We start from the raw sequence: 11,301 nt of genomic DNA, 5'->3' as shown, positions 1-11,301 counted from the left end.
CGAACATACATATTTTTGGGAAATTGACAGCCAGCCACCATGGAAGTTGAATTCAGAAAGCACTGTTGGAGTTTAGTTGATGTTAAAATGTGAGAGAAACAGTGTTGGAATAGCTCAAAGACATGCAAAACATACACAGTTTCATATGAGATGTGATTTGGATATTTGATATTTCCTTATGTGATGTCTTAAAGAGTTTGAAAGTGCCTTCAGCACAATGCTCATGTTTGATCTGAAAAGTGGCTCTACTGGCAAGCAGTGTGCAGCCACTGCCACTAACTGTTCTTATATCGCACCATATGATCAGAATGGTCAAAATCTTTCAATTGGCATAGAAGAACAAATATCAATTGATGGCATTTGCAAGAATGTACAAACAGAGCTTGGATTGAGCTAGTTTTGTTCTAATCTCAGCAGAGGAATTAGAATTCACCAAGTGTTCCAATCTCAGCAAATTTTCTATCACATCACTGACAAATGCCTTTTTGTGAAATATTTAGTTAAAAAGAAAATTTCAATAGAAAGAAACAAAACAAAAATCATGGTTCCCAAGCTCATCAAGCTCACACAATGGTCGGGCCATTAACAAGTTGAGCCTCTTCTTCTTGTTCAAAGAGTTGCACAAGGCTAGTGTCAACGTTCTCCTCAGGCTCCCACGTGGCATCAGCCATATCAGTCCATTTGACAAGATACTCAGTCTTGCCATCGTCCCCCATCCTCTTTCCCATCACCCTCTCCGCTACAGCGTACTCAAGCCCAGCTTCGTAGTCCTTCACCACATCTTCCGCCACGTGTACACCTTTCACCCAGTCGCAATCTCCACCGTCCTTCCACTTCACCAGATACTCCACGTCTTTCCCTCTCCCTCGCTTCTCCAAAATCCCCTCCACCTCCGCGTACTCGAACACCTGATCTTCAAGTATACTGATCACCTTCTCTAACCCTATTCTCCGACCAAACTGCATCGGGTTCCCTTTAGGTGTCGTCTTCAGAATCTCCCTCGCAAGCTCTAACGGCGTCAACCCTCTCTCGTCTTCCACCTCCGCATCCGCTCCGAGCTCCACCAGCGCCGCCACCGCATCCGGCTGCACGTAACCCGCCGCCATGTGCAACGCGGTTAAGCCACCTCTGATGTCGCGGTGATCAAGATCGGCTCCAGCTTCCGACAAGAGCCTCACGCACTTGTCGGAACCCAGCCCCGCGACGAAAAGAAGCGCCGTCCTTCCGTTCTCGTCTACCGTGTCGGCGTCGCGGCGACCTTCGGACGACTCGAGAAGCTGAGCGAGTGCCTTGTCGTCGGCTTTCCTCGCGGCGGTCCACCAGGGGGTCTCGTATTCGGACACCACGTCTGCTGCGATGTAGCTGGACGGGACCCACGAGGGGGAATGGCCGTCTTTCCACTCGATCAGGTACTCCATGGCGGCGCCGCCTCCTCCTGCCGCCATCCGGCTTCCGATGATTCTGTTGACTTCTCCGTATGATTCGTCGTCTTCTTCCACGAAGGAGGCTGTTTCGTAGTTGTCTCTTTGTACCGCAGCAGGAGATGTAGTAGCTTGGAAAGAGAGCTGCTTGTTTAGGAGTTGTCTGGTCGGGAAAGATTGAAAGGAGGAGAAAGGACGACATTTGGGTACAGAGGGAGGTTTGATGATGCGAGACAGAGACTGGTGATGATTAATTACGAGAGAAGATGTATCCATGGCCAGCTAGATGCTCAGGAAAGCAAACACAAAAGAATCAAGGTGACACTGAATAGTCGTCGCAAGTGAAAAGAGAGGGAGAGTTAGCGACGAGTACACTGGATTCTCTAGTGGATAAGAAATCTTAGCCATTCATTCAATCATCCAATGCCCATTTCAAATGGGCCCACACAGAAACTTAAGAAACAGAACCACTAGAGTCTTCTCTCTTTGTGCTTCAAGTTGCATTTCACTCGGCAGCAGCGCATAGTTCAACTTATCTTAAACACATCCCAATTCAATTTGTTATCTTTCTTTTGGTTATAAACATCAACTTGACATGCATTTTGATCATCTAGTTGGCAAATTAGACCATAAAACGAATATGTATAGTACAAAAACAAGTCTGTTAAGAGTATTGCTTGTCAGGTTTTAAGGAAAAGAGAGAGAAAACAGAGTCCTATCTTTTCTACTTCTCACGATGGTTATGTCTATCATCTAGACAAGAAGAAAACGTTACAAACAGCTAATTCCTTAAGTTATAAAACCAACTTATTAGCTTAAGATTGAAATCTCCAACTTAGAGGGATGTACAAATGTTTTGGATATAACTAATAACGTTTCATGTGCCAAAAGTAGCAAAAAAATACATAGAATAACCATTTGACAAACTCCACCTCAACTTCTTCATATCCTAATCAGAAACGCCAACTGTCAAAACCAGTTTCGCCTCTAAGAGGCTAAGTCCTCTCTCTTTGAACTACAGGGCGGTGTGGCTTTGGTGCTAAAACCAAAAAAAGAATAAGAACTGTTTTTAAGACGTTTCACAGAAAAGAACATAGTTGGAGGTAAAGAGGAGAATGGTTACCGTTGGGATTGCCTTGCTCATAGAAACATTTGAAAAGAGAGACAGCTTCGTCTGCCATTATTCCTCCTCTGCACTTGTACCCTTTTCCTCCTTGACCTTGTTCACTATCAGAAAAAAACAGAGGTCACAAAATTCAATTTAGTACGGCAGTTTCTTTCTAATAAGATTGTAGTGTGATCTTTAGGACCTAGAGAAGATAATCTTACGTCTGAGAACTCCCTACATGAAGCGACAATATGGAGCCACAACCCCCAAATTTATCATTTCCGCATCCGTAATATACTTCCTTTATACCTTTGATTAAAGAGATGATCATATCAGGAACAAAACAAACAAACAAAAATTGTCAAGTTTCAGCTTAAGGAATCATACCGAGAAACGATAAGGCCGATGCACACATTATGCAAGGTTCGCATGTTACGTAAAGAACACATTTCGAGAATTTCTCAGCGACTTGTGAGGGTGAGAGTCTCTCTTTCTGCCATTGTCCGATAAGTTCATCGATTGCTTCCATCTCTGCATGTCTTGTGGCCTTTCCAAAAAAAATTATAACAAACGACTTAGTAAGTAGCACAGATGAAGTAACCGATGTGACAATCAAGAGACACTCTATGTCATCGCATTTTTTTTACTATGTTTCAGAGTTACTCATAGAGAGAAATAGGAGAAAGTTAAGAGAGGTTACATTGCGTGTCTCATTAGTTCGGTTACGCCCTGAAGCAATGATGTTACCTTCCTCAAGAATGACACATCTGATCCAGAAAAACAAACAAAAAAAAGCATAATTTATGTTATATGAAATTAACTTATAATGGTGGTGAGAAACACAAATTGGGTCGAACCAATGTTAAAAATTAGATACCCCACGGGAACTTCAAGAGCCTCTAGAGCAAGCTTAGCCTGCAGTCCATGGAAATCAAACATTGTAACTCTAAAAAAAGCAACAAACTTTTGCAGTAATAATGGAAGCAGTACTAGTGTTTACCTGGTGCAGAGCCAAACTCATATACTTATGAGAGTCCTCGCAGCGGTCCTCTTTCACTAGTGCCATAACTTTAAACTTGGCTTTAACCAGAGAATGTAAAACAATGAAACATTGATCATTAAAGATTCAGAATACCCCAATAATCGTTGAGTAGAGAATTGTTTCCTTGGAATATCTAATACTACAGAGAATATTTCAATTTCTATAACTCCCAATGTTCTTAATTTACTTGTATGTACACAAACTGAAACTAAACAGTAAACATACAGAAGAACATTAGGACTCTAAACCCTAACCTAATCAGGGATGAACAAAATTGGTCTAAAATTTGAGAGAGATGACAAAACAAGATTGGTCTAAAAACTGGAATAAGAGATTTGATAGATGATGTCATACCAATCCCTAAGTGTTTTTCTAAATCACAATCGAGGATGAAGCGAATAAACTATGCTAACAGTTGACCGGAGGAGTAAAAAGCTGATGTCTCCGAGTAGTCGCTGGCCCCTTTTTTGATGGGGAGAATAAGCAAATCAAAAATCACTTGTCAAATACGAAACGAAACGAGCAGTCTCGGAGGTCAAATAAAAGTTGTCAAAAGTCGGTTTATTATGGTTTGGTTTGGTTTGGTACGGTTCAATTACGAAACGAGTAGTCTCGGAGGTCAAATAAAAGTTAGTCAGTGAGAATCATCAAATCTCTCCTTCTTTATCCGTCGGTGTTGCTCTTCTTCTCTTCCTCTTAACGATTTATCTGATCCGAAGCAACTCTCAATCCACAAAAGCTTGATTCCAAGGTTCGTTTCTCTTCTCTTCGTATTCAAGAATCAACTGATCTTCTGTGGAACCAAAAAAAAAAAAGAAAAATTATATTCCTTCTCGCGCATGTACACGATTAGGGCTCTCGATGCTTGTGAATTTCTGGGAAATCGGAACAGATCTGTGTGATTTATAAGAATTTAGTCACGTTATTAGGTCGAATGTTTCTGGATTTTTTTTTTAAATTCTGAGTGTTATTATCAAATCAGAACGTTTGTGATTGTACATGATGTGTAGATGGATAGTGGAGCGCTGAACATCAAGAAGTGGGTAGTGATGTACCCGGTCTATATGAACTCCAAGAAAACTGTGGCGGAGGGGAGGAGAATCAGTTTGAGTAAAGCTTGTGAGAACCCTAACTGCATTGAGATTAGTGACTGCTGCAAGCATCTCAAACTCCCTGCCGCCGTCGAGGTAATTCATTCCTTATAACTTGGGGGAAAGAAAATATAATGTATGATAAAATTGTTTGACTTGTTTTTTTTTGTGTGTATTGTTTCTCAGATTGACAAAGCTTATCCGCGTGATTTCATGCAAGTAGGGAGAGTCAGAGTGCAGTTGAAAAAAGAGGATGGGACTTTTGTTAATCCTGCCATTACTTCAAGTAAGACCCACCTCACAACTCTATTCTTATTACCCTATATGATCTCTATTGAATTGAGCATACCTGGTTACCTGACTAGAAATCAGAGGCTTTGACCTAGAAAACACTAACACGAAACCTTCTCTTGATCCTTGAGTCTTGTTGTCTTGTTAATATATCTCTTTCTAGTTGTGTTTGTCCATCTTTCCTGTGAATTTTGGCTCATACCAGCCTGCTTGTTATCTTGTCTCTTTTCTGCATTGTTTTATCTCATCACATCACACCGATTTAAACAAGCTGATGATATTGATCCTATGCATTTGGAACTTCCGGTTATTGTGCACGATGTAGCATTTATCTGACTTCTTAGACGTTTATGTTTGGTATGCCATTGTCACTGGAATATGTTATATGGTTTACCTACTTATTTTAAGTTTATCTATTTCTTTCTTCGCTAATTCTATGTCCAGTTTATCTTTTCTGTGATATCATTGCATATGCTTACGGCAAACACAGATGCAGAAATAGCTTTTTTTATTTCAAACAAATTTTGGCAATTTGTATGACTTCTGATGTCTTTGTGTTTTGCATTGAGAATCTAGCTAGAACTTTAACACGCAGAAATGAGGGATATAAAACGCCATTGTCCAAGTTATTGTTCTTCAGATGTTTTTGCTTGCTTTAATTTTATCATCATGTCCATGAAAGTATGATATTAACTTAGCTTTCCATGTTTTGCAAGAGACTCCACCTGTGCGAGGTGTTCCTTTATACATATGTTGTGCTCATTGTGGTTATATATAATGTTTGCAGGGAAGCAGTTGATGCAGAAAATTGCGGAATTGGTACCCAGACATCCAGAGAGGATGAAGAAGCAGGAATCTCAGAAGGTGAAGAAGCAAGAACCTCAGGCAACAACATCAACCTCTGGAACTTCTTCAAAGTCAGGCAAAGGTGGCAAGAAGAAGAGATAAATTAACAAGCTCTCTCACTCTTTTTTTCTCCTTCGTATCAGATTCTATGGTTTTTAATTTCATAAACTCACAAGAACGTGTTTGCAAATGTAAAAGATTTTGTTGGTTTTGATCACTGTGCTCTACCTTTTTGGCATCATCACATCTATAGACGAGTACGAATTACAGAAACAAAAGAAGACAAATTATTATTAGATGTTGCTTTTTGCGTAATGGCGTTTGCCACATTTCCTCAAGTAAAGTCAGAAAACACTTGTTTAATTCAACTATTCAAACAGACACATGTAAGATCTCTTGCCATAAAAAGATTAACTATTCTAGTGTTCGGTCATTAACAAGCCATCGTATCAGTCTGATCCGACATCGACTCCTTTGTGCTTGAAGAAGTCCTTGGCCTCTGCAATATCCTGCATACCACCAGATTGTTAATATGATTGAGCGACAAGAGTATGACCGGATCTGGCAAAAAAATTACCTGCTGCAAAAGAACTGCTTCTTGGGGACAGGTAGGAAACTGCATTAGCCCAATACCAACCATTAATAGACCATAGCATCCGAGAGACACTACAAAGTAGATCGGTAGCTGTAAAAGAAACCGGCAACATTACCAAATCAGAACACTGTCGTAATATCAAAAGATCAATGTAAAACCCAAAGGGGAAGAGCATAACTGCTGGTTTTGACTTACCAACCATGTGTGGGTTCGAGGAACGATAGCAGCCTGCAAAAGACCAATCCAGAAGGCAGAGATTGCCACCAACAGGCTCAATATCTTTACTATATGCTTCATTTTTTTTGTTCCTTCAAATAAAATGTTAATGTAGAAGGGTTAAAGTATAACCACTGGAAGGAATGCAAATATGAGTGATGAAAGTTGTAGTATAGCATTGTACAAAGAATCACACAGCGAGCCCTCCTAATATAAGAAGTAACAAAACAAATGAAATCTTTCACAATTTCATTACGCTACAATTACAGATCTCATTAATTCAGAGCCCAAAATATCAAATGTTACCAACAGATAATCCTTAGACATCAATTTTTATGGAAGCTTGCACACTCCACGAAAAAAAAAGAAATTCAAAGCTAAATCCATGGCGAAGTAATATAAATTCCCAACAAATCGAAATAATTCTCTAACGTGAAACCAGATTACGCGATAATCGATCCAGAGACGCACAAAAAAATGGGGAGGAAGTATACTCACGGAGTCACAGATGATAGATGAGAGATCCCTAATCAAATACAATCAGATCGGCGAATTAAAGCTAAAGACCCAGCTATGCTCGCTCGTCCGACATAATTGCCTCAACACTTGTATTCGTCCGGTTTAAATATCTAAACCAGATTTCGGTTCTCCCTATATCGGTTTGATTCGGTTTCAGATCCAATTCAGTTCTTTTTTAACAGCAATACATATAGTTTTACTTTTAGATCATGGTTGTTGTTTTCTTGATTAAAAGTTTTAAATTATTATTATTTATTATTTTCGATTTTTCACAGGCTACATAGATAATAAATATTGGAAAAGTAGAAAGTAACACTATTACAATTACACAACAACAAAACAATTACACAACAATAAAAGAACATACCGAAAATAAGTTGAATAAGCAGATTAATAACAAGACAATGTTGAACCTACCAACCACAAGTACTAGATGAAAAACTTAATGGTTGGTGCGAGCTACCGAACCCAAGACTAAAGCATGTCAGAAAATATAGACTACCGATGGTACAAAGAGAAGCCGTAAACTGATGATGTCATCGTTTAGTATCTTGCACTGGAGATTACCGCTTCCTTTGCAATCAACTAGGACCATATACAACTATCTAATCATAAACTCATATAGAGAGGAAAAATCGGAAAACAGACAACCCTTCGGAGGAAACAAATTTGAAGCCATACTCAGAACCTAAAGCCTAAATAATACACTACGAAACAAAGATGAGCCGTTAATCGCCCTCTAACCATGAACACAAAGCTGATGGATTGTTTGAGTAAAACATGAGACAGAACATGCCACAACCACTAACACATTTATGATTTGAAGGAGAAAGGAGTCCTAGAGCTAAAGATGAAGCTGAAGCGGACTGGAGGTAACTCATCCTCTTATGCACATTCCTTGAGGAAAACTGAAAAGGAGTTACAATAGCGGGTCAAACATAATGTGCTTCACCATTCATATCAATTGGACTAAATTCATATGTTGGTAAACATATACAAATATTAAGAGTTTCAGCAGTAAAAACATGATATACCTCATGAAAGTTCTTTCACGTTATATCATCAAACAGGTGATGCATCTTACCTTATAGGGGACACATGTTCCTTATGCCACTGCATATGGGAAGTTGTCGTCTCGAGTTGGTATAAACGCTTCACACAATCTATAATCGGCATGGAAAACATTCTCTGTATTGGTATATTTTTCCCTTTGCTATTGTTCAGGTGGTATCGATCTTCACCTTAAAACCGACAATAGACCAGTTTCAAATATTTTTTCTTCAAAATTAGCATACAATTCTTCTAACAAACATCAGTTTTCTAGACGGGTAACTCAAGCATTTGTGTCAATTTCTTCGTATTGTAATATGATGTTAGAGCTTTATTTAGCTGCGGAACCATTTTTCTTAATGCTTTAGATAGCTTATCATCTTCAGATAGCTCATCAACAATACATGCTTCCTCCAAATTATAATATGTGCAAAGCAACATACAACTGAGAAATTCATTTTTTCACACCTATGATAAGCGGTTGAATAGCTGTTCAAATGTGTTAAAACACTATAAAATGTTAGAATTCATAGATAGAGAAATACAAAAATATAATTTATTTTATACGTATATTTATAGGGTCAATTTGCTTAATATTCATAGCAGCACCATATATGAAGAATATAGCCATGCATGAAAAGCTGTGTCAATTTGGTACAAAACTAGACAACGCTCTCCTTCCCCGCGAGTGAAAAATAATTAACCCAACGATGGATATCATACTATACTATATTTGTCCAATATATAGTACATAACAATTATTTTATAACACCAACCATTATGAAGAGGATGAAGAAAATAAAAAGGTTGAAAAAGATGAAGGGTTTGTAGAGAGTACACTATACTCTAAACTCAAACTATATACCCTAAACTCAAAACCGAAACCCAAACCATATACACTAAACCCTAAACCCAAACCATATACCCTAAACCCAAATCCTAAACCCAAACTATATACCCAAATACTAAACCTTAAACCCAAACCATATACCCTAAACCTAAATTCTAAACCCTAAACCCAAACCCTAAACCCAAATCATATACCCTAAACCCAAACATTAAACCATAAACCATAAACCATAAACCCAAACTCTGAACCCTAAACCCAAACCATATACCCTAAACCCGAATCATATACCTTAAACCCAAATCCTAATCCTAAACCATGAACCCTAAACCCAAACCTTTATCCATTTCGTGACTATGCTATATATATTATGATGTGGAGTACTCGACACTCCCACAAACTTTGTATATATGAAATTCCCTAAAATTTTCTTAGAGAGAGAGATGATGAGTGGCGACAGTGTTGGAGAACAAAACAGTGTAATTGATCAAGTAGTGCGTAAGAAGAATCAGAAGGCAGAAAAGGAGATATAAATTACAAAAGAAGGGAAAAAGAAATTTATCAGACTATACTGTAATTTAAAATAGTATGGATTCAAAATTGCGATTATGAAATATTATACAAAATTTATAAAGTATATGTTTGTTTTGAAATTTTTAAAACATATTATGTGTAGAAAAAAGACTTGTTTTTATTATGTAAACAACAAAATTATACAATTGTTTTTACAGAAATTGAAACCAATTAAAAATTGAAGAGGAAACCATATTTATAAAAAAAAAGAAAAAAAAAGAAAACCACATTCAAAGGCAATATAGCAAATATTTCACAAATATCATAGCATTTGCTTTTGTTATGTACATATGCTTCATTTAAATCCTACAATGTATATGTGATCAAATTTCCCATATTTATATTGTGATAAAAGAAAACAAATAAAAAATGCTTGGAAATATTTTTTTTTATTTCAATCAAACTCCAACAATATATATATATATATATGTATATAATATATTTTTTAAAAATATATAATATTTTATTTTAAAATAAATAAATATATATTAATGTAACAATTTTTTTTTCTCATTCATTGTACTGCGGTTATAACTTCTCAACCTCTACCAAAATGATATTTTGGTTGAAAATACACAAACCTAAATTCAAAGTACCATATTCTTCTAAGTCTTTCCGTTCTTAATGCTTGTAGTCAGATCATATAAAAGTTTGGCCACATGTTTAAAGTATGTTTTCGTCAAGTGGTTTGATTTGTTAGTTATAATAACTTATAATCATTATTCTCGACGTGTGTTGGATTCTTGTTACGAGAATAATAGGAGGCAGTGTTACTTTTTTGTTTTGGTTTTTTAATTCGTTTTTTATACTATTTTTTTTACTTTGATATTTTAAATAAATAATTATTGATTTTACTCGATATTTTGTTTTTTTTATATTTAATTTAAGTTTGACTAATTATTTTTCAACAAATACTTAAAAAAAAAATCAAAACCATCTTTAGAAAAATCCACCTAATTTGAAAACCCTTTAACAAAAAGCAATCCACCATATGTTATTAGATTATAATTAATAAGCTTCAAGAATTTTATGTTATATGGACATCTTTTAAAATAATGGTCCATGCTTTTAAATTAGAAACTATTTTTAACATACTTAAACTACTAAATTTACAAATATTTATTTTAAGAAATCTTTATATATAAAGTAGGTTTTTTTATCTCCTTGGGGAAAAATGCCATGTGGCATTTTCTTTAACCATTAAAACATTTTCTCAATTTATATTTAGTGGGTTTTAATTGGTGTTAATTGTGAAAGACATTGAATTTTTAAACTTTCTTTCATAAATGTCCACGAGTTTATAACAGTGTTTTGAATCCGATCCGGATCCGCGGTTGAACCGGTAGATTTGGTGACCCAATGTAAATCAGATTTTTTTTTGTCAGCAAAATTTAATTCATATTAATCGGATTTAGGTTTTGTAAAAAATCCAAAATTTAAGAACCAAAGAAAAAATATTTGATGGAATTGTAGTATTTTATAAAACTATTATTTTGATGTTTAAAAAACATTTTAAAATATTAACTTTAGTTTTTATATATTTATTTTCATTGCTAATATATTATTATATAATAAATTTAATTCATATTAATCAGCGGTTGATCATTTGACCCAACGACCCGGTAAATCGTCTGGTTTAGTATCCGAATCAAATTTCAAAACATTGCTTCACAGTGTTTCTTAGAATTTGATGTTGACGATG

General features: G+C 36.3%; 4 protein-coding genes across 5 annotated transcripts; 1 reads left to right on the top strand and 3 right to left on the bottom strand.

Moving 5' to 3' along the window:
• Positions 1-326: 326 nt before the first annotated feature.
• LOC108838477 (signal recognition particle 43 kDa protein, chloroplastic) lies at positions 327-1,834 on the bottom strand. The gene has a single exon (XM_018611409.2). The coding sequence runs from the start codon at positions 1,695-1,697 to the stop codon at positions 564-566; it is 1,134 nt and encodes a 377-aa protein (XP_018466911.2). The 5' UTR covers positions 1,698-1,834; the 3' UTR covers positions 327-563.
• A 376-nt stretch (positions 1,835-2,210) lies between these two features.
• LOC108822914 (tRNA-specific adenosine deaminase TAD2) lies at positions 2,211-4,077 on the bottom strand. Its single transcript, XM_056992175.1, has 9 exons — positions 3,926-4,077; positions 3,530-3,609; positions 3,407-3,444; positions 3,230-3,296; positions 2,917-3,076; positions 2,751-2,838; positions 2,545-2,648; positions 2,407-2,460; positions 2,211-2,353 (listed from the first exon to the last, which is right to left on the bottom strand). Exons 2-8 carry the CDS (start codon positions 3,593-3,595, stop codon positions 2,417-2,419), a joined length of 567 nt encoding a protein of 188 aa, XP_056848155.1. The 5' UTR covers positions 3,596-3,609; positions 3,926-4,077; the 3' UTR covers positions 2,211-2,353; positions 2,407-2,416.
• Positions 4,078-4,176: 99 nt separating this feature from the next.
• Positions 4,177-6,043, top strand: LOC108822915 (signal recognition particle 19 kDa protein). Its single transcript, XM_018596116.2, has 4 exons — positions 4,177-4,322; positions 4,582-4,758; positions 4,849-4,948; positions 5,741-6,043. Exons 2-4 carry the CDS (start codon positions 4,582-4,584, stop codon positions 5,899-5,901), a joined length of 438 nt encoding a protein of 145 aa, XP_018451618.2. The 5' UTR covers positions 4,177-4,322; the 3' UTR covers positions 5,902-6,043.
• Positions 6,044-6,063: 20 nt separating this feature from the next.
• LOC108820825 (dolichol-phosphate mannose synthase subunit 3) lies at positions 6,064-7,242 on the bottom strand. 2 transcript variants are annotated; one of them, XM_018593832.2, is made up of 4 exons: positions 7,109-7,242; positions 6,590-6,702; positions 6,377-6,484; positions 6,064-6,308 (listed from the first exon to the last, which is right to left on the bottom strand). In XM_018593832.2, exons 2-4 carry the CDS (start codon positions 6,689-6,691, stop codon positions 6,249-6,251), a joined length of 270 nt encoding a protein of 89 aa, XP_018449334.2. In that variant the 5' UTR covers positions 6,692-6,702; positions 7,109-7,242; the 3' UTR covers positions 6,064-6,248. The 2 variants fall into 2 exon arrangements, with proteins under 2 accessions (XP_018449334.2, XP_056848156.1); XM_056992176.1 differs by lacking the exon at positions 7,109-7,242 and having other exon boundaries at positions 6,590-7,102.
• Between the last annotated feature and the right edge of the window lie 4,059 nt (positions 7,243-11,301).

The sequence above is a fragment of the Raphanus sativus genome, chromosome 8 (assembly GCF_000801105.2).
Source record: "Raphanus sativus cultivar WK10039 chromosome 8, ASM80110v3, whole genome shotgun sequence".
Classification (NCBI taxonomy): domain Eukaryota; kingdom Viridiplantae; phylum Streptophyta; class Magnoliopsida; order Brassicales; family Brassicaceae; genus Raphanus; species Raphanus sativus.
This window is presented reverse-complemented; position numbering and strand designations above follow the sequence as displayed.

What these genes read in the sequence shown, in the direction of transcription:
- LOC108820825 (XM_018593832.2), bottom strand. Translation starts at nt 6,691, where the DNA reads ATGAAGCATATAGTAAAGATATTGAGCCTGTTGGTGGCAATCTCTGCC. An exon ending in CTCGAACCCACACATGGTTG is followed by an intron (nt 6,485 to 6,589) that starts GTAAGTCAAAAC and finishes TTTCTTTTACAG; the next exon opens with CTACCGATCTACTTTGTAGT. An exon ending in AAGCAGTTCTTTTGCAGCAG is followed by an intron (nt 6,309 to 6,376) that starts GTAATTTTTTTG and finishes GGTGGTATGCAG; the next exon opens with GATATTGCAGAGGCCAAGGA.
- LOC108822914 (XM_056992175.1), bottom strand. Translation starts at nt 3,595, where the DNA reads ATGGCACTAGTGAAAGAGGACCGCTGCGAGGACTCTCATAAGTATATG. An exon ending in CATGTAGGGAGTTCTCAGAC is followed by an intron (nt 2,649 to 2,750) that starts GTAAGATTATCT and finishes TTTTTCTGATAG; the next exon opens with TGAACAAGGTCAAGGAGGAA. An exon ending in TGAGCAAGGCAATCCCAACG is followed by an intron (nt 2,461 to 2,544) that starts GTAACCATTCTC and finishes TTTTGGTTTTAG; the next exon opens with CACCAAAGCCACACCGCCCT.
- LOC108838477 (XM_018611409.2), bottom strand. Translation starts at nt 1,697, where the DNA reads ATGGATACATCTTCTCTCGTAATTAATCATCACCAGTCTCTGTCTCGC.
- LOC108822915 (XM_018596116.2), top strand. Translation starts at nt 4,582, where the DNA reads ATGGATAGTGGAGCGCTGAACATCAAGAAGTGGGTAGTGATGTACCCG. An exon ending in AACTCCCTGCCGCCGTCGAG is followed by an intron (nt 4,759 to 4,848) that starts GTAATTCATTCC and finishes ATTGTTTCTCAG; the next exon opens with ATTGACAAAGCTTATCCGCG. An exon ending in TAATCCTGCCATTACTTCAA is followed by an intron (nt 4,949 to 5,740) that starts GTAAGACCCACC and finishes TAATGTTTGCAG; the next exon opens with GGAAGCAGTTGATGCAGAAA.